Genomic DNA, 22,990 nt, shown 5'->3' with positions numbered 1-22,990 from the left:
GTACTGGAGAAAACTCACAAGACATGCAGGAGAGACAACATACTTTCTGCAAATGAAAAGAATAAGTGAAGAAAAACAGTGAGTAAAATTAATTGAGAAAATGAGATGAGGAACTCAACTTACTACCTGATATAAGATGGGCCACAGAAGAGTGCACATTGCCGCTGTCAGCAGAAGCGTGCACATTGAAAACCAGGCTACTCACATGCTGAAATAAGACAAGCCACAGGCTCTGTCATCTGAAGAGTGTACATAAAAACCAGGCCAACTCACCAACTGAAACAAGACAAGCCACAGGCTCTGTCATCTGAAGAGTGTACATGAAAACCAGGCCAACTCACATTCTGAAACAAGACAGGCCACAGCCTCTGTCAGCAGAAGAGTGCACATTGAAAACCAGGCTACTCACATGCTGAAACAAGACAGGCCACAGCCTCTGTCAGCAGAAGAGTGCACATTGAAAACCAGGCCAACTCACATCCTAAAACAAGACAGGCCACAGCCTCTGTCAGCAGAAGAGTGCACATTGAAAACCAGGCTACTCACATGCTGAAACAAGACAGGCCACAGCCTCTGTCAGCAGAAGAGTGCACATTGAAAACCAGGCTACTTACCCACTGAAACAAGACAGGCCACAGCCTCTGTCAGCAGAAGAGTGCACATTGAAAACCAGGCCAACTCACATTCTAAAACAAGACAGGCCACAGCCTCTGTCAGCAGAAGAGTGCACATTGAAAACCAGGCCAACTCACATTCTGAAACAAGACAGGCCACAGCCTCTGTCAGCAGAAGAGTGCACATTGAAAACCAGGCTACTCACAGGCTGAAACAAGACAGGCCACAGCCTCTGTCACCAGAAGAGTGCACATTGAAAACCAGGCCAACTCACATTCTGAAACAAGACAGGCCACAGCCTCTGTCAGCAGAAGAGTGCAGATTGAAAACCAGGCTACTCACATGCTGAAACAAGACAGGCCACAGCCTCTGTCAGCAGAAGAGTGCACATTGAAAACCAGGCCAACTCACATCCTAAAACAAGACAGGCCACAACCTCTGTCAGCAGAAGAGTGCACATTGAAAACCAGGCCAACTCACATTCTGAAACAAGACAGGCCACAGCCTCTGTCAGCAGAAGAGTGCACATTGAAAACCAGGCCAACTCACATACTGAAACAAGACAGGCCACAGCCTCTGTCAGTAGAAGAGTGCACATTGAAAACCAGGCCAACTCACATTCTGAAACAAGACAGGCCACAGCCTCTGTCAGCAGAAGAGTGCACATTGAAAACCAGGCCAACTTACATTCTGAAACAAGACAGGCCACAGCCTCTGTCAGCAGAAGAGTGCACATTGAAAACCAGGCTACTCACATACTGAAACAAGACAGGCCACAGTCTCTGTCAGCAGAAGAGTGCACATTGAAAACCAGGCAACTCACATTCTAAAACAAGACAGGCCACAGCCTCTGTCAGTAGAAGAGTGCACATTGAAAACCAGGCCAACTCACATTCTAAAACAAGACAGGCCACAGCCTCTGTCAGCAGAAGAGTGCACATTGAAAACCAGGCCAACTTACATACTGAAACAAGACAGGCCACAGCCTCTGTCAGCAGAAGAGTGCACATTGAAAACCAGGCTAACTTACATCCTAAAACAAGACAGGCCACAACCTCTGTCAGCAGAAGAGTGCACATTGAAAACCAGGCCAACTCACCTTCTGAAACAAGACAGGCCACAGCCTCTGTCAGCAGAAGAGTGCACATTGAAAACCAGGCTACTTACCATCTAAAACAAGACAGGCCACAGCCTCTGTCATCAGAAGAGTGCACATTGAAAACCAGGCCAACTCACCTTCTGAAACAAGACAGGCCACAGTCTCTGTCACCAGAAGAGTGCACATTGAAAACCAGGCCAACTCACTTTCTAAAGCAAGACAGGCCACAGCCTCTGTCAGCAGAAGAGTGCACATTGAAAACCAGGCTACTCACATTCTGAAACAAGACAGGCCACAGTCTCTGTCAGCAGAAGAGTGCACATTGAAAACCAGGCCTACTCACATTCTAAAACAAGACAGGCCACAGCCTCTGTCAGCAGAAGAGTGCACATTGAAAACCAGGCCAACTCACATTCTAAAACAAGACAGGCCACAGCCTCTGTCAGCAGAAGAGTGCACATTGAAAACCAGGCTACTCACATGCTGAAACAAGACAGGCCACAGTCTCTGTCAGCAGAAGAGTGCACATTGAAAACCAGGCCAACTCACATCCTAAAACAAGACAGGCCACAGCCTCTGTCAGCAGAAGAGTGCACATTGAAAACCAGGCCACTCACCTTCTGAAACAAGACAGGCCACAGCCTCTGTCACCAGAAGAGTGCACATTGAAAACCAGGCCAACTCACATCCTAAAACAAGACAGGCCACAGTCTCTGTCACCAGAAGAGTGCACATTGAAAACCAGGCCAACTCACATTCTAAAACAAGACAGGCCACAGCCTCTGTCAGCAGAAGAGTGCACATTGAAAACCAGGCCAACTCACATTCTGAAACAAGACAGGCCACAGCCTCTGTCAGCAGAAGAGTGCACATTGAAAACCAGGCTACTCACATACTGAAACAAGACAGGCCACAGCCTCTGTCACCAGAAGAGTGCACATTGAAAACCAGGCCAACTCACATTCTAAAACAAGACAGGCCACAGCCTCTGTCAGCAGAAGAGTGCACATTGAAAACCAGGCTACTTACCAACTGAAACAAGACAGGCCACAGCCTCTGTCAGCAGAAGAGTGCACATTGAAAACCAGGCTACTCACACCCTGAAACAAGACAGGCCACAGCCTCTGTCAGCAGAAGAGTGCACATTGAAAACCAGGCCAACTCACTGTCTGTTGCCAAAGTATGTATCTTCAGAAGAGTGCATTATAAAATATATCACAACTCACCTCCTAGAACCAACATCGCCAAAGTATATCTTTTAGAACTGTGCAAAATAAAATGCAAGGAAGCATACTTTCTAAAATGAGAAATGCAGATCATGATTACCCAAACAATCGACAAGGAAAGGAAAGGTCAGTGAATAACAGATTCAGTCAATAAAGGAACAACTCACTAACTAAGTAATGGTAGGTTCCACAGAGAATTTAATCAGAACCAAGTTATCTCAGAAAGTTTGTCATCACTTACCCACTACAAAAATCTGTGAAAGCTATACAGAGACAATGTGAAGAAACTATATCTTACCTTCTGGATTTACAAACAAGCACATTAGCTGTATAAGTAGCTGGATCAACAGTTACTACTCACTCCCTGAAAGCAATGGCCAGCTGATGATATGACACATATCATGCAAAATAATTGCCTACATACTAATGACAACCATTAGGGTATATAAACCTGGAAGAATTGTAGACATACACTCTGCAAGAAAAGCAACAGCAAGAGTAAAAGTCTGATTTGCTTGGTATTGTTTTCTTCTTACATTCTGTGCTTTATCAACAGCAATAAAATGTTGTTATGTCTTAGCTTACATTCTGCAAAAAAGGTCAATATTTTATTTTGACACCATTTAGTCATTAATTATTCCCACATACCTCCTATTTGTTTTAACATTAATATTTGAGCAGCATTATTTTTCCATCACGTACTTTCTATTGGAAGATCTCAATGAATCAGTGAGGATCTCTTGATTAAAAACTCCTACATTCCAGAAAACAATAACTTCTTCAAATATCTTTGTCACATTATTTGCAAAAATTGGTTTCTCCAATGTCTTAGATATGTTGAGAGCGTGATACTATCTGAAAATTGTGATGACTCACTTGAAACAGAGCTGTTACCTCTTTCTGGCTGTCTGACATCTTCCAAATGTCAGTCAGCATGGTATTATACCATGTCTTAGCCTGAAAAGTTAGCAAATTTCTAATGAGGGTTACCAAAGAAGTGATGATTGTTTCATCTGCATTTAATGCCTCCTTTCGAAGTCCTAGAAGAATATGGTGTGGCCAATTAAGGCAAGCATATTTGGCCACATGACCCTCAAAAAAGTCTTCTGCAGAGTCTTCTACCAGATGCCTCAAACAGTGTATGCCCAGATAAAGGTGTCGCAGAGGAGGATCAATGAAATATTGCCCTGATCGTGATTTGAGGGTCAAAAAATCTCGGAGAGAGGTGTGATAGAGCATAATAGGCTGATTATCATGTCCTGGAATTTTAACAATTGACTGTACCCCCAATAGCTCAAGAATAACCTCCTCATGCTGAAGATTGAGGAGGGAACTGAGAAAATGGATAGATTGGTAGTCCTCCAGAATCATGATTGTTCCAAGAATCTCATAAAGAGCTGCTGTCCCAGAAGCAGATGAAAGAACTTGTGTATAGAGTGGATCCAGACCATCAGCTCCAGACTCCAACAGCTGTTGCAATGCTTTGTGTGGCATGGAATTTCCTCCAACAAACTGGATTAATGTCATAGCAAATGCAAATGAGCTGCCAGCCTTGTTGAGAAGTTCAGTAAGATCTCTAGCTGATGGCCAGGGCTTTGGTATCTTCTGCATCATCAGACGATTCTTGTGTAAGATACAAGCGAACTCCCTTTCAAAGTATACTTGAATGTCTGAACGAGCATCAAAGTTCCCCAAGTCCAGATGGTTCAAAGGTCGAGCCTCAGAATCATCCATTTTTTTCCGAATGTGCTCCTCCACCCTGCTGGTAAGGAGTATTCGGAAAGGAAGATAGTTCCCTCCAGGAAGTGCATTGAGCAAAACATCAATGAAGGCTGCCACTTCAGCCCTATCATTACATTCATCCAGAGCATCAATAACAAAGATCTTTCGTTTTGCGAGATGAGAGAAGACTAGGAGTTTGGAAGTGGTGGAATGGATTGGTTCTATGATCAGCTTCTGGAATTGGTGAGCCAAAGAGACAGATGGCCCAAGCATGGCGGGCTCATCCCGAAGAGCCTTCTCAAGCAAAGGCTTGACAGCAGGAACGGAAAGGGAGATCTGATGTGCAAGAGTAGGAATCAAGCGAGATATATGACTCCGTTCACCAGCGCCTCGAAGAAAGAAGAAGCTCCCTAGAAGGCGACCTTTTGCGGCGTAGCGCTCAGCAACAGTTTGAGCCACCGCTGACTTTCCATAGCCAGCTGGTCCGCTGAGCCAGCAGATAGCTCGCTTGTCAGAGCCGTCAAGCCACTCCTTAATCTGAGCGATGACCTCTAAACGGGTTCCGGGATCACATCGAGCAACGTGACCCGCGCGAGTATGGGTGGCGTCACTGACGGGCCTAAGCAAGCCCGGAAGACCTAGATGCCATGAACAATTTGATAGTATTGGCAAATTCACAGAAAACCTGACATACCTGCAGGAGGAGGGGCCAGAGAGCCATGAAGAACGACGTCGCGGCCGGCGTTAATGAGCTGTGCGTTTCCAGAGATGTTGGTTCCGATAGCGTTTTGCAGGAGGGCGGGTGATGCGGAAGGTTCCATGAGTGCAATGATGTGTTGTAATATGAACACTAGGAAAGGTTGAAGGGCTACAGATGTCGATAGGTCGGGTGGTCGTCGTGGTCGATGATGAAGAGGAGAGAGAAGTTGGACAGCATTCGTTGTCGGAATCCTAATCGGGCGACGAAACTCCTTCGCACGGAGGTCTGCTTCAAATATGCCGCTCTCAGATACCGAAGCAGACCAACGCCAACTCGCACTACTGAGCCAACTCTTGTGACCAGCTCCCGCGAGATTGTACTATCCCGCCGGCTCACTTGAAAACGGATCTCAAGTCTACCTGCGGCGAGCGTTCTGGGGCGAAATCCAACATTCGCGGGGCACCCAAATTGGGATCCGAAGGATGAGTTCACAATTCCAAAGGAACGACCAGTCCGTCTCCCCCAAAACCTTTCGCTGTAAGACCTTCTTTCTATCCCTCACCACTAGAGCTCTCAGACTCGCATAACAGTTTGAATAGCAGTCCACTTCTGACAGAAACATGTCTACCCTCCACCGATCAAAAGCGAACCTTGCTATGATGTCAAAGGAAACGAAAGGATGGGCAAGAAGCCTGACGGGAACAGAGCACTCACCCAGAATCGATGTCTCCTTAAATCGATACTCGTCCCTCACCCCATTAGCAGCCGTCCAGCCCTATTCCCCTCACACCTGCTGTCTCCGTTCTCCCAATACACGTATTTATTTTCCGCGAAACACGCGAGCAAAAGGCGAAGCATCGTCTAGAACTACTATCCATCCCCATCCCCATCCCCGCGCTCATTCGTTCGGCCTCAACCTCCAGCTCTTCCATCCCCCAGCGATGGCTCAAGACCTCCCCTTGCCTAACTCAACTTCGGCTCTATCTCCCCTCTCGTACACCCCGGAATCCTCATGCAGACGCCTACCGCAATGTAGTATCCTCATGGTCTGCAGACTGCGTTTCTCAGACAGACGGCCTTCCGTTTGTTAGCCGTCTTTTCACGGGATTGGAACGTCGACTAGCCTCGCACTCGATGGAAATGACGCGGGTGGGAATGGAGAGTCACCATGTAGCCGATGATATTCCCCCCTCTCAGATCTCTTTGAGCTGAGGTGGATTCGCAATGCGAACGGACCGGAGAAGCTCTGGTCCAAGCACTGCGGGACGACATCCGAATTTTAACCCCCCTCAAACCCGATGTCGATGCTGGTGGTGACCTGGAGCTCCTTGACTTCGTCACAATTCGTGAAGGTCAACGAAGAAGCACGGCAAGGGTTGAGGTTTTTCTGGTGGTCGGACACTGGCTATCATCAAAAGTAGTGAGAAGGCGATCTCAACAGCTCCGCGGACATCTACGTCCACACGCATGGATGACATTCCCTCAAACTCAACAGATCACGTTGGTCAAGTCCCTCCTACCACTATCCACGACAACACAGCTTTCCTCTCCCCACTCACACTGCTACCTCACCAGCAATGCTCTTCCAGCGCAATCTGACGGTCATTCTTGGATCTTGTTCCCTTTGACTCGTTTACATTGTTTTCGGGTACCTCTACCCTGGTGATACCAGCACCTTCTCAGCCTTTTTTCTTTAAGACGCTGGGATGCACGCTCAAAAGAAAGTCGACCTCTACATACTCTCTGATTGAAGAAGTGACGTCCGTATGCTCTCTCGATACCCAAGGAAGCTTCTCCCACCTACGGCCACGGCCCACGCGCCCACGGAAAAGGTGTACACTTTCTGCTACCCTACCTTTATAACTGCTTTTCATGACCCAATCAGCGGCATAGCAGCTCGCCTCGTACGCCTTGCAAAAGCTTCACCAATATGAGCGACCCTTTCATCCGATTCCACAACAAGGATGGCCCATTTCGGTGGAGCTGGTTTCTGCGCGCGGTCAAAGATGCCGATCAGGCTGAGGTGTCGACAAGAGCCTTACCGGCAAGCTGAGTTTTATCGAGGTTTTCTAGGCTCGTCGGTGAAGGTGATGACGATGCGTGAAGGCGCACTCACGGGTCGTTGCTATCTTGGCTCAATTGTTGATTTTTTTTGAGTAGGTCTATCTCATTCCTGTAAGTTATAACGGCTGTAGCTAACGAGTCAGCCGGCTCTCGCAGGACGAGAAATATCAGTATAGACCTTATCATCACCTTTTTTACTGCAGTCCCTCTATGTTTTGAACCAATACACACACTCTCCCTTTCTCTTTTTCCCTGAATTGATGTTACTGCAACACCAAGCGTCAAACGAATCCTTGTCAATGATGGATGACAACCCAGTTCCTGCAACACCCCTCAAACGCGCCGAATATCGTGCAGGATCGCGGCGTCGGACAGGGGGAGGCACAAGGTGAACATCCCGTTCTTTCTTTCGTGAATATCGGTCTGATGACGACTACAGAAGTTAGAAGAGACGTGTCATCACCGTTGTCAACCTTACCCAAATACGATAACCGCGGATACACGTCAGAATATAGCCGGGAGAACGACGGGACGACATCTGATTCTTTGACCTCAATTGCAGGCGAGGTTAGTAAGTTATGCACAATCTACTCGCAATGTTGTTTGACACGTCATAATAGCCCACAAAACTAATCATCAACAATCCCATCTCCAAAGTAATGCCCTCCATATCTTCGTCGCTATGTAGGCTGGGATGGGTCGCGTTACGCCCACTGGGAGCGACTCCATCGTCAGAACTTGCACGAGAGGTGTAGCTCAGAGGGCGACTTATGACACTGGACGATATACTTCTACGACTCGGCCGATGCTCCGAGCTGAACGCACTGGTTCCCGGCGAGAAGACGTGGAATCTGCGAAGGGACATGAGCGTTGCTTACAGTGTGTCTCGGCGCCTGTTTGGTTCCTGGAGGCAGTGGCTGTTTGGAACTTGGAGGTTAACCGCCAGACGCTCAAGCGTTCACACCCAAGCGCCTAGGCGCTTATACCAGAACACCACCAGGCCGTATAGGCTGTATGCTCTCCACGCAAATTTTGAGAAGGGATGTAGTTTTTATCTGGCAAGTTGGAAGGCTCAGCGCTCATCATTTGACCATGAAGGAAACCGAAAAAACATCCAAAAAGCTTTGCCTCTCAAACGCCTATGCAGATCTCTCGAGGTCCCACTCGGATATGAGTCCGACGGATTGACTCTGTCCTCGCGAAACGCGTACCTTACCGCAGACGAGGAAGGTCGCGCCAACGTTGCATCAAGCTCTGCAAGCTACCTATCGTGTTTGACAGGGCGGCCTTACCAAGGTGGAATCTGTGAGGGCGGAAATAACACTGGTCGAGGACGCGAGGCTGGCAGTGCCACCTGGAGGTGGATAGCAATGGCGAATTCTGTCCTGCAGCGTTCTAGCTAGTGTTTGGGCGACATTGAAAGGTGGGCGAGTACACCCGCAAGTGAGATTCGATTGTGAAGGTGTTCGCAATGAAAATAAATAGTTGCACAAAATTTGTCTTCTTCTGACAACCACCACAATCAAATATAGTTTTCTTGACTCTTCTAACCATTTCTTGGCTATTTCATGGACAACAACGGCTTTGATTATAATGCTCTCAGAGGTATCAATCCAAAGTTCTCAATGTCACAGACATCGAATCCGTCGACGACGAAAGTCAAGCCGAAGACATTCTCAATGACGCAGGGTAGGCCACTTGTACAGAACCCCAAAATCAGCTCGACACACAACGCAAGTTCCTTCAAATTTGCCCTATTCAAGAAACCTGAAGCCTTGGCCATACCTGACGCGTCGCGACGATCCGTGTTTTCTTTCCAAGCGCCACAACGAACACAGGCTGAGGGTTCATCGCAGAGGCGCCTATCGGCACCACTATGTACAACGTCCTCAAAAAATGCCATTCGAAGCCATCATCTACACTGCATACTCTGGCTGCTCAGGTGCGTACACTGTTGACGTTGCGCACCACTGTGAGTTTGGAACATGTATTTGGATTCTGGAGGTGGTCAGAACTTTCTCTTTCTTTGATGAATATCGGTCTGATGACGACTGCAGAGGGAAGAAGAGACGCGTCATCGCCGTTGGCGGCCTCACCCAATTATGAAGGCCGTGCATACATCCATCCAGCATCGCATAAATCACCGCCAAATCGTCCTTCACCTACCGCTTCACACAGAGCAATAGAATTCTCTCCAAAATATAGCCGGGAAAACAACAGGACCGCATCTTTGACCTCGATTCCAGGCGAGTCGGGTAAGTTATTCACTATCTACTCGTCGGATGTTGTTAGACACGTCGTAATAGACCACAAAACTGGTCGTCGACGATCCCCCGTCTTATCTGGAGCGCATACATCTTCTTCGCCTCCGCCTTCACGGCCCAGCTCGCGGTCTCAAGCCGTTTTTCCGCGATCAAAAAATGAACTAGGTTTTGCTTCGATCCCAGATACGTCCCTCAAACCACAACAAACTCCACCCATTGCGAAAAGGGATGTCAAGCGAGCTTTTAGCGATCTCCTTGAGCATGCACGTTCCTTTATGGTTCTTTTCTGTGTCCGTTCTTTGAACCTTTCTTCCAGAACCATCGCTACGAGGCTCTCTTTGCGGAATCTATCGCGCTGCAAGCCCAAAAGGAGTATTTATCTCGGATGCGCAGTGCGGCCACGAAGGATCTCAAGTCTGTGCGTGAAGAACTTTCCGCTACAGCAGCGCAGTTGGCCTCTGCTAGGTCGGAGCTCGCCGGCGCTCTCCCACTGTTGAAATCAACGGAAAATGAATTAAGCACCGCCAAGTCTGACCTCGCATCAACACGCTCGAATCTTGCGGATGCCGTCGCCGAAATTTCGTCCCTCAAAACTTCTTTGGAGCAAACGGTGCATTCTTACGAACAGGAAAAGTTGGGAAAGGAAGTAGCCGAGAAGAGGCTCGTCACGGCGAAGCAAGGTCTGGCGACTCTCCGAGAAAAGTAAGTTATAAATCGATTCCTGTAGCTTCTTACTTATGCTAGCTTCAATAGCTACGAGTCACTTCATTCTTCCTTCGTTGCTCTTGGAAAGTCTCATGAGGCTTCAGCAGCTTCGCTTTCACAAGCTGTCGCCGAGGCGACTGAGATTAAGCGGTCTGCAGCGGATGCCTTGACCAATAAGGTTGCTTCAACGGGGTTTCTTTGCAATGTTGACGACGTCTCCGCCACTATTAGGTGTCAAACCTCTTCTTGAAGCAGGCGGTGGCCTTTCTCGCGCATCTGAAATGAGAGACACCATTCAAGAACTCCAGGGAGAGTTGGGGTCATGTAAGCTCGTTCCCCCTCTTCATAGAATCATTCGTTGATCCTCTACAGCCCAGCGTGTGACTGATCTCCTCCGAGACAAGCTCCACCACCTATCTTCCCAGCTCGCGGATGCGCAAGCCCGGATCAAAGATTTCGAAGATACGGAGCGCGGGACGCTGAGTGTTCTTCGTGATCGCCTGGACGATAAGCGGAGCTTGGAAGTTTTGTGCAGTGTCGGTGAGCATTTCTGTGAGCTGCCTTTGCTCCTGTATGGACAATTAAGCTTTTCTCTTCATAAGGAACCAAGGTAGAAGGCCTGACGGACCGTATGGCAAAGCACGAACGGGAAAGTATCGACGCCCTTGCCAAAGCAGCTGGTGTAGAGGCAAAGCTCATTGCTGTCACTCATGAGTAGGCTCTACTTTTGTGTTGGAATCCTACGGGACGCGTGAACCATCTTTTAGATTGCAAAATCTGAAGACGTCTTCATCAGCAAACCTGCTTGAGCTGCTTGAGCTGAGGGTCATCAAGGAGGAGTGAGCGTCCTCACCTATCTCTTGCATTCACGTCCGCTTACTGCCTTTTTGACAGGGGTCTTTCGAAGTTGCTTGCATCTCAAGAAGTCATCAACGCCAAGGACAAGGAGATTATCGGTTTAAAGGCGGAGGTCAAGGCTCTTGGCGAATCGAAGGCTGAGTTAAGAGCACTGTTAGTTTCCTCTTTTTTCCTTGTTTTGGTGGACTTACGCAACACACACTATCAGGGTTGCGGAAGCTAAGAAGGCGGTCGCGGAGAAAGACCACGAGCTCAGAGCTAGGGATTCGTAAGTGATGGCGACGTTCTCTCTTGTGCCTTTAACGATAATCTGTTCAGGAATAGCTTGGTTGAACAAAAGGTCGTGGACCTGACCTCACAAGTCGTTTCTGCAGAAGCGTCGTTAAAGATGTACGTCACTCATTCAGCATCTTCATGCCTTTGTAACGCCGTTTTCTAGAACAAGAGAGTGGCTCGCACTGGCTCAATCCGAAGCTCGTGAGCGTAAAGAGGAAAGCAACATTCTGAAGACAAAGGTCGAGAGCCTTGAAGTTGCTCGTGCCGAATGGCACGGCTACCTTTTCATTACGTTTCACTCTCCCCGTTGTTTGATACCGTTATATTAGGGAGGGTCTGAATTCTAAGTTACAAGCACAGATTCAAGAGCTTAGCACAAAAGAAGCTCTGGCTGTACGGACGACCCAACTTGTTCAAGCTGAGATCAAGCGAGTCACAGCGGAAGCCAAGAAGGCCGGTGAGGAAGCGAGTAAAACTATCGACTCGTATGTCGCTTCTTTTCTGACGTTAGTACTGGTGAAAACTGATGCTTTTTTCCCTATCTTCAGGCTTCGTCAAGGGCATCGTCGGTTGGAGGTCGCCAATAACTTGTACTTTGCATATTCATCACTGACATTATTTTCAGAAGTGGTTGGATGAGCAAGATGCGGCTCTAGTGGCAGCAAATGACATCAACAACGCACTCCAGGTGATGGATTCGTTGCGCTAGCGACATGCGTACTCTACTGACGTTATCATGAACAACACAGACTAAATTGGATGAGCAGACGGCTGCTTTAACGCTAGCCAAGGACCAAATCACCGCGAATGAGGTGAAGTCTGCCATTTGATCATGATATGTCAGTGATTGTTGATATACTTCGACCTCAGGCGGGCGTTCAAGAGATCGTTCACAACCGCAGGACGGAACTCGCCGTTGCCCATGAGCAGAAACTCGCGCTTGAGCGTGAGACCGCGAACCTCAAAGCCCCCTTCAATCAACTTACTCGGGAATCCGCCGCATTGCTGGCAGCTGCTCAAGTGGACTTTGAGAAGAAGTTGAACAAGCAGGAGAAGGCCAACGAGCGACTTGTTTCGGCGCAAGAAAAACGCGCCGTTGCCGCTGAGAAGCCGGCCACGCTGGCGGAGAATGACGCTAAAGAAGCGAAAACGGCGAGGGAGGAGATTGCTGGTAGGCTTGCATTGGCGGAGATGTCTGTGATTGCGATTGCCGAGGATGGCGAGGCTGCGGCGACGAGGGAGTCTGGGCAGATGAAGATCATGAAAGCTCGAGCTGAGGAACTGGAGGCAAGAATGGGCGAAATGACGAAGCATGCGGAAACGCTTTTGGGTCGGTACCATGATGCGAACTTGGTAAGGTCATTCTCTTGTGAACTCATCTAGACTTGATCTCAACCTTTGTAGACCGATCCTGAGAAGGACTTGGTGAATCAAGTTATCTTACAAAAGCAAACGAGTTACGAACAGGACGTCGTTGCTAAGGACAATGAGCTGCGAAGAGTTAGCATTGTCATATGTGTGTTCAAACCTACTGACATTGATCTCTAGCGTGAACACCTCGCAACTGACCTCCATGGTCGAATCCACTCTTTGGAGGCAGCATTGGCGCAGATGCTCAAAGAGAAGGCCAAGAGTGCTGGGCCTGACGCGAAGACTTTGTTAAATTTCCGGGTGTGGCTTCCCTCAAGCCCGATCGACGAGTCGTTGCAAGCTTTGGTAATGTGTTCATGAATACGCTCCTCTGATTTTATCTTTATTGGCGCTTTTCATCGTAGGCCGATAATGCGATAGAGCAAACGATCGAACCCGTTCCCGATGCAGCGCAGCGCTCTTCACCAGATCCGGCCCACCTCTCTTTACCAGCTCCAAGTCACAAACAACAGGAAGAAACGATCAAACCGCCAACACCCATCTCGAAACCTCAGCCCAGGGCAACTAAGCAAAAGAAGAGGAAGAGCTTCAAGACCCTTGAGGACGCCGATTCGGACTATGAGTATGACAACAGGGACAACGATTTAAGCGACTTGTCCGATCTGGAGCCTTTGTCGCCAGCAGGGAGGTGCATGAGAAAGCGTGGTCGTTCTGTATCACCGCCAGCTACTGTGACCGTTGAGGAACCTGTGAGGACAAAACGAAGATTGGTATACACATTTCTATGCTCCGATATTCCTCCGCTCTTTTTCACCCCTTTTTTGAAATGTAGAGGGCAACAGGACTTCAGAATCCGGCTGTCGTTCCGGCGCCTGCCCCCCCGTCCCCGCAGGAAGAAGTTTCGGTTTCGACTTCCCCAGCTGTTCAGAAGAAGGCCCCTGATGGGCCTGCCAAGACTCGTCAGAAGAAGCGCAAGTAGCTGGTTCGTTCTCGTTATCAATGCCCTGTTGGTCGGTCTTTTTGCGGTACTTCGGATTCTGTTTTCCTAATCCGACTCGCTTTTTCGTCTTTGGCCTGGGATTTCTTTTGGATTCGCTCTTTGGCAATTGCAACTGTCAACTCTTTGGCTAATTATGGACGTTTTGTCGCCGTGACGATTGTACATAACTCTTACTGTGTAGCTCAAGTCATTTGTACACATGGTAGGACTGGGAAACTGCTTTTAGTGAACGGAAAAATGAATGGTGCTTTCCTGCCGCTCTGGCCTGGTTTGAGAGTCAGCGGCCGAATTTTGGGTCGAACTCATGCACGAACAAGCTAAAGAGAGCAATGTAATTGATTAGATGTGAGAAACAAAAAATTTGTGAAGCGATGGGTGGCTTGCCGGAACAGGCTGGGATACTCGGCGCGAAGTGCTGGAACCCGCTTCAAAGGCCAATACAGTTTCACTTCCCGTTTCTCAGAACATGGGACTGTAGTTGCAAGCTAATTTACAAACCCGAGGAACCTCGAGACACCCAGAGTCTCTCGTTGTGAAAAGTAAAAATTGAGGTTGCATAACGGAAGCAAATTCACGATGGTAGCAACGTCATATAAACGATCGACTCGGGTCAGGTTCAGATGGGGACAAGTTGTAATATTGGCTCCTTGCAACCTTTTGCAACTGTGGGCGACTCCCAATTAGTTTAAATAACGGGTCACGAAAAACCCAGATGGCCCATGGGTCAATCCAATGCATCAAAGGCTCTAGGGACCCGTCGGCCCCTTCGACCTGTTTCTCACTGCGACGTCATTCCTATCAACTCGGAGTCAGTTATTATTATTGAGGTACATACTCAATAGTGTGATTGAACAGTTTCAGGTTGTGAACACCCCAGTTTTTGAAACTTGCCAGTCAGTGGCCTGGGGTGAGTGGGATATCCTTACTTGTTGGGGTTGGCGGTGGCCCTTGTGTACTTTTTCTATGTCTTCCAATGGTGGTGATGAGCGACGAGCCGATTCAAAATTCAAAATTCATGATGAACTGCGAGTTGGGGATGTTGATTTTCCTACAACTCTCAACTCGATGACGTTTGATGAATTCTTCGATGACAGCCTGCCTCTGGAGGGTCCCAACTCGACGACTATGTAGAAAGCGACCAGGCCATGGATCTAGCCTCGCAACAGCTTGACCAACATCCTGCCCACATAACCTCTGGGTGAAAGCCCCGTATGTCGGAGTAAAGGAAGTGTTGTCTTGGTAGGGAACGGCGAAGCGAAAGCCCCATTGAGGGGTGTAAGGACCTGGTCTTCAGCCATTCCCCTGATCACAGTCCGCCTCTGAATAGCTCTGCCGTGATGGCCGTGCGGAATGGGAGGCCATGAGTCTACACCCATGACTCAACCTGCTCGTAACCTCTGAGTAGAAGAGTCGTTTCGGGAAATGCATCCCCAGGCATGGAGGGTAAAAACCGGCCATATCTAGATCTTGCTTGGACATCAACTGGTTCACGGGCGTGGTAGACGCATACACGAACCATACCCCTGATAGTTGAGTGGAAAGGACATAGCCCGCCTTGACAAATCCAATCTTCGGCAATCTCTTCGACGGCAGGCTGTCTTGGTGACGTGCTAGGACGGAATCGAGCCATAGTCTATGGTCCCTTGTCATACAACCAGCCCCAGCACCCTCCAGTAGCGTTGAAAACTGCGCATCAACGCTGGATCCGAACCTTTATAAACTCCCTGGACGACGACCTGCCTCGGCTGCGACTGGTCAAGAGTTCCAGATAAGTGGGGAAGGGTGTAGCACCGGGTTTCTAGGAGAGAGATTCGCGTACACTGCCCTGACGGGATGCATACAGAACCTGCTTCGGTATCGATAAGACCAAACATGGCAAGGGTCGGGTCCTATCCTTGGTAACTGCCTGAACGACAACTTGCCACGGCACACTCTGATTTAAGGGGGGTTTCTTGGCCTACACCATGCTCCAAAAAATAAAGGAATCGCATGTGTAATAGAGGACCAGAGATCAAAAGGAGGAGCGCGAGGAGGAGAAGCGGGATGATGGGGGTGGAGTGATGAAGCTATAGCATATACTGCATTGAGAGGAGAGCGTATAGTGGCCCCGTCTTGGTATCGGCAAGACGATACCAAACCAAAGAACGGGGTGTTCCGCGAATGCCAATCGAATCATGGGCAGGATGAGCGCATAGGGCACGGGTCTGATCTTTGGTAACTCTCTAAACAACAACCTGGCTCGATAGCCTTTTAATCAAGGGGGCTAAAGAGCTGAGTTTGGGGGTAAAGAGAAAGGAGAGCCCCGGCTTGTTCGGTGGACAATTTGCTCCTAGGACCTCCGGAAAAGATAGTAGGGGATCTAGACATGCAGAGTGTGGCTTTGAGCCGATGAAACTCGTTTCAGAGCGACGTTATGGGGAGGGAAGAGAGTTGGGACTGGTGGTTGTCGTTTGATAGTTCACGAGTGGCTTGTCGCGTCATACGAGGAAGGGTAAAGATGGCCCAATCCCTCCCCAACATCGCGAAGGCTTGACCAACGGGTATAGACTCGTGTAAGATGGTCTTGAAAAAACCGGACAGGGGTCCATCAGACGAACGAGCGCTCAACGCTGATTAACGGTCAACGCTTGATCCACATCCAAAAATACGACCAAAAAAGAAAGACAAAAAAGAGCGAAACAATGAAGAAAAACGAAAAGACCAACTCACTTTTCAGCCAACGTCAACGGCGGCCTCTCTTTCTCCTTCTCCTTCTCCAAGGGCAAATTCATGAATCACCCCATGTCTCCCCTTCAAAACCGGGCTTCCCCTCCCCACCAAACTGCTCTTCGATAAGCCAGCTCCAGCATGTAAAGACTACTGCGTACCGCGCGCACTTAGAGGCGAGCGTGCCTCGTTATTCAAATTGATTGAGCTTGAAGTGTAGTAGTCCGGGGTCCGGTCAGGGCAGCAATAACATATAGAGCATTGTCTCCGGGAGGCTCTTCTTATGCTTGCAGATGTGCCTGGTGAGGGTGAGGATGCGGATGCGGATGCGGATGGTGATGAGGTGATTGTTCCATCTAGGAGAGGGAGTGGTCGTGGACCGGGTGAGGCAGGTAGTATGCCTAGAGAGTGTCGTTTAGATTTGGTGGTTGATGAATAGGAGGTCGATGGCGCTGTTGTGCAGAAAGTCCCCGCTTCTGGGCCAAACGTTCGCGAACCAACTTGGGCGAACGCGAACGCACCTTAAAACGAAACCCTAACCCTCGTCTGTTGTCCAACGAGCTTGCCCATCGTAAATGTTTAGATCTCCCTTTCCTGAAGGAATTCCCTTCAGCGCAGCCCGGAGCTCTCCAGTTCCAACCCCAACCCTCTCATCCAGCTGATGAACCAGCTCATCAGTCGAACACTGGTTGGCTGAGCTCGCACAAAACATTGCCCTTTGGAACAGCCATTCGATAATTGATAATTGGCACGAGGGTGACACGTAAGGAATGAAGGAGGGAGTCATTGCCATCACCGTTTCATCCTCCACCTCATTCTTGAAAGAACGGGCTTGAAGACTGAGTGGCGTACTGAGCACCGGCTAGGCTCGAATTGCAAACTTGTATGTCATATGCCTGTAGAGTCGCGCCCTGAGACCCGATCGGGGCAGCAGATGGTGGAAGTGTGACGGTGGTAGTGTATATGCATCAGCTGGGGGGGAACTGGCGTTAGCGACATGGAGAAGAGAATTGTATAGAAGCAGGTTGAAAGTAGACAGGGGGTAGGGAAGCTGAGGGGAGGAGGCGGGGATGGAAGAGGAAGAGGATTGAAAGCGAAGAGGGGTGGAGAGAAGAGGGGGGTTGGAAAGACACCACATCATTCTACCCGCTTTGCGGAGGCAACCCAACTCTGCAACTCGCCTATCAAGTAATAAACAGAAAAAGCTCACCCAATCTCAACATCCCAAACGCTCAAAACCTTACCGCACCCTCCAGTTACGACGATCGAACTAGGCCGGCCACACCAATGAAGGAGTAGCGCATTCAGCTTTGACTTGGTCTTGAGCGGCCTTGTCTCTCTGTTGGTTTAGAGATTGACTGTGGCGCCACCGACGTGAAGGTGCGCTGTGTAGTTTGGTCTGGTGCGAGTCCCGGTCGTCTTGCTGGTGGTGTAAGCTTCCACCACGCCCGTTGCGCGAATCTCCATCAGGTTTGTGGCTCGAGCTCCCGCCATCGCGTTGATCCCTAGTTCCTAATATCTACCCGCCTAGTCCATTGAGGCGTTGAAATTCGAAGATAGCGAAAGAGCCGCAGACGTTAGGCGAGATTGAGTTGGTCCTGCCGCTTGATGTCGTTGTTCTCCGATCATCTGCGCCCGTCGATACCTCACTAGCTTTCCCAAGGATGAATAATGCGCCTAACTGTATACGCTGTCAGGAGGGATCACGCACAAAAAATCAAACCAAAGATACATACGAACAACATTGACGGCGCAAATCCTACGAAATGAGAAGTGAGCAAAACGGATCCAAGTTATAAAGATGCAGAGAAGAATATCACCTCCTCAACTACAAAATTTGTTTTAGGCTTTTGGCATCGTATTTGCGTGTCCGCGAAAGTAGCTAATAGGTTCATTGAGGAGATGTGTCTGTTGCGGAGGAACTGTTCTGAGGGGAAGGATATCGGTAGTCCACGCGCAAAACGACGATACGGGTCGACGTCGCAGTTCAACGTTCATCTCTCGAGTATGGTAGGTACGCTTCTCTGAACCGGGTTCCGAGCGCCCATAGGACAGGTGACAGAATTTTGAGCTGTGCTGTGTGAACGCTTGTATGCCCCGGCAAAACGCGAATGATGCCTCATGGGCAGTGGCGGCTGTTGCACCCCCTCGTTCTGGCCCGGTTATCATGGTTGTGGGAGTATAAAAGGAAAGAGAGAAAAATTCCCAAAAAGGAAAGAGAAAAGTAGAAAAAGGAGGGGATTTCTAGACTCTTGGGATTGATAAAATTTTCAAAAAATGACCACAGCCTAAAATGATTATTACTTTTCAACAGTACTTCTGAGGGTGAGAAATAAAACCATGAAGACTTTTTAGCATTCCGACCCCCCAAAACAAATCCAAAACATCAAGAGACCCTTACCCTTACAATCCTTTCAACTGCCTGAACCACAGGCATTTATGTATGCACTGATCCTTCCTAATTATCCCTTCACAACTTTCTTTATCACACTTCCAAGAATTCTTTCTGCACATTTTAGACCAATGTTCTGTGTTGATTTTCTAGTTTTCTGTTGGGTATCTAGTTTCTGTGTCTGCCCCAATGTATTATTTCCATAAGGAGATACACTTGGTCCTAAGACAGGTAGTAGATGTATATTATAGAGCCTCAGGGCCTCACTTCTTGGTTTTGATTAGAAGAGTGACTGCTAGTTGCTTTCCTGGTATTGGGAGGGCTGGGCCACTGATAAAGTTGTGGTTGTGAAGCTGTATTTTTTTATTTAGATTTCTCAATTTGAGCTTCAACTCCTTTGTATTGAGATTTGTGTTGCAACATTTGTCTGCCAGGTTGCATAACATTCAGTCAGAGTCATTCCTCAAGCTAAAATTACCATCAATAAATGACATTTTTTATAACAAGGGATGATGCAGTACACAATGTTGTGGAGGGAAAGATGTCAAAAACGCAACAAAAACGTCGAAAATTCAAAGGACAGGACAAGACAGGGGCGTGGGAATTACTTACCAAATTGAGGCAATTCTCAATATGGAAGTCATAGCAGCTGCTATGATTTCCATTCTCGGATTTATTTTCGTAGCAGCTGCTATGATTTCCATATTTGGAAAACATAGCAGCTGCTACCACCCACAGGCATGGGAACTCCGCCCTCGTTCTCGCTTCTTTCCTTCGCCCCCATCTGCTACACTTCCAACATGAGCCAATTAAATGTCCTCCAGAATGCTCGGAACGTTGCTATAACTGATAGCAACATAAACGTCGCCGATACTGTTAGTAAAGTTTTCTAAAGCTTCTATTGCAAGCTCATCAATTGGTTTTTTAAACAGATCAATTACTACGCTAGCGTCGGCAACAGAACGATATCCGATGCAGTGATTCCCGTAAAACCAAACTCAAGTATTCGGTTCACAGGACGTACCGACGTTCTCGCAACATTGAAGGAACATTTTACTGCTGAAAGCAACAATAAACTCCGCCGTCAAAAATTCTTTTTGTTGTATGGCATGGGGGGTATTGGGAAGACTCAGATTTGTTTGAGGTTTATTGAAGATATGTCTGACTAGTAAGTACTCCATCATATTACTTAGTACCTGTTTCTGAATGGTCCCAAGCTTTTCCCATGTTTTCTGGATTGATGCATCTTCAGTTGGTACAATCACTCAGGCACTGAAGGGAATCTGCAACCTTCCTGAGGCTCAGTCTTCTGCTCTGGATGGTTCACCTGAATCTGCTTTATGGTGGATTAGCTCTCTGAGAGGGAACTATGCAATGGTCTTTGATAATGCTGATAATCTGACACCTGAGGAACTTGAGCAATATTTTCCATCTGGGCTAGGAGGGAACATTCTGATAACTAGTCGCAATTCTGGTCTAAAACATCTGACTTCACATGAGAATTCTCTTGAGGTGAAAGAGATGGAAGAAAATGATGCTATCTCTTTACTCTTAAAGGCTGCTTGCTTGAGTGAGTCTCAGGAAAACTTACAAGCTGAGGCTTCCAAGATTGTGAATGAGCTCTTTTGCATTCCTCTGGCTATTGATCAGGCTGGTGCTTTCATTGCCTTTGGGGGCAGAGACATAAGAGACTATCTTGATGAATATTCTCAAAACAGAGAAAGATTATTATCTTACCCAGCTTTCAAAGGGGCATCTAAGTACAACAGAACTGTGTATGGGACTTGGGAGCTATCATTTAAAGAAATTCAGGCAAGAGCTAAAAATGATGATTCTCAAGAAGCTGAGGCAGCTAAGAGTGCAATGTTTCTCCTGGCAATGTTTGCCTTCTTTCACTTTGATGGTATTACAGAAGAAATCTTTTCTTATGCTGCTACTCAGGAATATGGAGATAATGAGCAGGGGTCAGCCTTGCCTCTTGCAACCTCCATAATAGACCACACACTGCTTCAGCTTCACAAAACAGGAAAATGGGATGATTACATCTTCAAAGAGGGAGTCCGAGTATTACTGTCCTTTAGCCTGATCAAACTGGTCTCATCCAAAGGCATCTATACCATGCACCCACTCATTCATGCATGGGGAAGAGACAGAATGTCCTTAGAAGATAGAGAGAAATACTATTTGATGGCATATGGAATGTTAGCTTGCTCTCTTCCAAAAGACTTCAAAGAGCAGCCATATCAGTTCAGAAGGATTCTGGTCACTCATTTGAGGGCCAATATGCAGCAAAGTGTGATGACAAAGAAGAAAATGGTTGATATATACTTTGATGATGCTCATAAAAAATTTGGGGAAATGTTGAGGGAGCAGGGGTATTACAGTGAGGCAGAGAAGCTTCAAATTCAAGTACTGGATTCAAGATACAGACTTCTTGGAGAAGATCACCCACATACAATCTGGGCCATGGGTAATCTTGCAGCTACATATAGGAGTCTAGGAAAATATGCAGATGCAGAGAAGCTTGAAATCAAATTTCTAGATATGAGAAACAGACTTCTTGGAGAAGAGCACCCAGATACAATCAGGGCCATGGGTAATCTTGCAGATACATATAGGAGTCTAGGAAAATATGCAGATGCAGAGAAGCTTCAAATCAAAGTTCTAGATATGAGAAACAGACTTCTTGGAGAAGAGCACCCACATACAATCTGGGCCATGGGTAATCTTGCAACTACATATAGCAGTCTAGGAAAATATGCAGATGCAGAGAAGCTTGAAATCAAAGTTCTAGATATGAGAAACAGACTTCTTGGAGAAGAGCACCCAGATACAATCTCGGCCATGAATAATGTTGCAGATACATATAGCAGTCTAGGAAAATATGCAGATGCAGAGAAGCTTCAAATCAAAGTTCTAGATATGAGAAACAGACTTCTTGGAGAGGAGCACCCAGATACAATCTGGGCCATGGGTAATCTTGCAGATACATATAGGAGTCTAGGAAAATATGCAGATGCAGAGAAGCTTGAAATCAAAGTTCTAGATATGAGAAACAGACTTCTTGGAGAAGAGCACCCAGATACAATCTGGGCCATGAATAATCTTGCAAATACATATAGCAGTCTAGGAAAATATGCAGATGCAGAGAAGCTTCAAATCAAAGTTCTAGATATGAGAAACAGACTTCTTGGAGAAGAGCACCCAGATACAATCTGGGCCATGGGTAATCTTGCAGATACATATAGGAGTCTAGGAAAATATGCAGATGCAGAGAAGCTTGAAATCAAAGTTCTAGATATGAGAAACAGACTTCTTGGAGAAGAGCACCCTGATACAGTCAATGGAATGGGAAATGTAGCCATACATTTTATCATCAACAAAATACCAAGATTCAGCCAGGATGGAGTTCAAAGTTCTAGATGTGAGAAAGAAGATTCTTGGAGAAGAACATCCAGAAACAGCCAAAGCAGTGGCATTCCTTGCAGAAATTAGATCTCAAGTCAACATATTGAAGAGAAAGGCAAGGGGGTCCTAGGATTGAAAAAAAATACCTGGGGTTGATTTTTTTATTTAGCAGTCACCAGCTTGACCTACCTACCTACGTAATCAGGCATATGTCTATATATGGTAATATGACATCATTCATGTGATCATTATCTCCCTTCACAATTCACTGACCCAAAATGTTACAAACAAAATGTAGGTGATTTCTACATATTAACAGTGATAGTATGCACAATACCCCAGTCCTTGATGTCTGTGATCTGGCATTTGTAGTTTTACCTGACCTTTAGCAAGGTGCCTTGAAATTGACATTATACTGCATTATTTTACCAATTCATATGACTTTGTCACATTTTCACAAAATCTTAGAAGATCAGAAAAATAGAGAAAAAATATTTCCAAGGTCAGAAAAAATGGGTATGATGCATGATCAATGTGTGATAGCTGAATGAATCAAAATGGTACAGCACAATGCTTACATATAG

At 47.3% G+C, this 22,990-nt stretch overlaps 3 protein-coding genes across 3 annotated transcripts; all 3 read left to right on the top strand.

The window, feature by feature from the left end:
- Positions 1–7,732: 7,732 nt before the first annotated feature.
- Positions 7,733–8,181, top strand: LACBIDRAFT_314992 (uncharacterized protein; the record flags this gene model as incomplete). Its single annotated transcript, XM_001889359.1, has 3 exons — positions 7,733–7,814; positions 7,866–7,993; positions 8,047–8,181. 3 exons carry the CDS (start codon positions 7,733–7,735, stop codon positions 8,179–8,181), a joined length of 345 nt encoding a protein of 114 aa, XP_001889394.1.
- A 1,230-nt stretch (positions 8,182–9,411) lies between these two features.
- On the top strand, positions 9,412–10,645 carry LACBIDRAFT_314991 (uncharacterized protein; the record flags this gene model as incomplete). Its single annotated transcript, XM_001889358.1, has 5 exons — positions 9,412–9,433; positions 9,484–9,681; positions 9,733–9,953; positions 10,007–10,392; positions 10,444–10,645. 5 exons carry the CDS (start codon positions 9,412–9,414, stop codon positions 10,643–10,645), a joined length of 1,029 nt encoding a protein of 342 aa, XP_001889393.1.
- Positions 10,646–10,676: 31 nt separating this feature from the next.
- Positions 10,677–13,879, top strand: LACBIDRAFT_314990 (uncharacterized protein; the record flags this gene model as incomplete). Its single annotated transcript, XM_001889357.1, has 17 exons — positions 10,677–10,719; positions 10,768–10,935; positions 10,998–11,109; positions 11,163–11,234; positions 11,290–11,406; positions 11,462–11,521; positions 11,572–11,643; positions 11,693–11,800; positions 11,859–12,014; positions 12,078–12,105; positions 12,155–12,217; positions 12,297–12,341; positions 12,400–12,882; positions 12,934–13,029; positions 13,078–13,245; positions 13,305–13,670; positions 13,733–13,879. 17 exons carry the CDS (start codon positions 10,677–10,679, stop codon positions 13,877–13,879), a joined length of 2,304 nt encoding a protein of 767 aa, XP_001889392.1.
- Between the last annotated feature and the right edge of the window lie 9,111 nt (positions 13,880–22,990).

Source organism: Laccaria bicolor, genomic scaffold (assembly GCF_000143565.1).
Source record: "Laccaria bicolor S238N-H82 LACBIscaffold_66 genomic scaffold, whole genome shotgun sequence".
Lineage (NCBI taxonomy): Eukaryota > Fungi > Basidiomycota > Agaricomycetes > Agaricales > Hydnangiaceae > Laccaria > Laccaria bicolor.
Note: the sequence above shows the minus strand (reverse complement) of the source record. Positions and strands in the feature narration are given on the sequence as shown.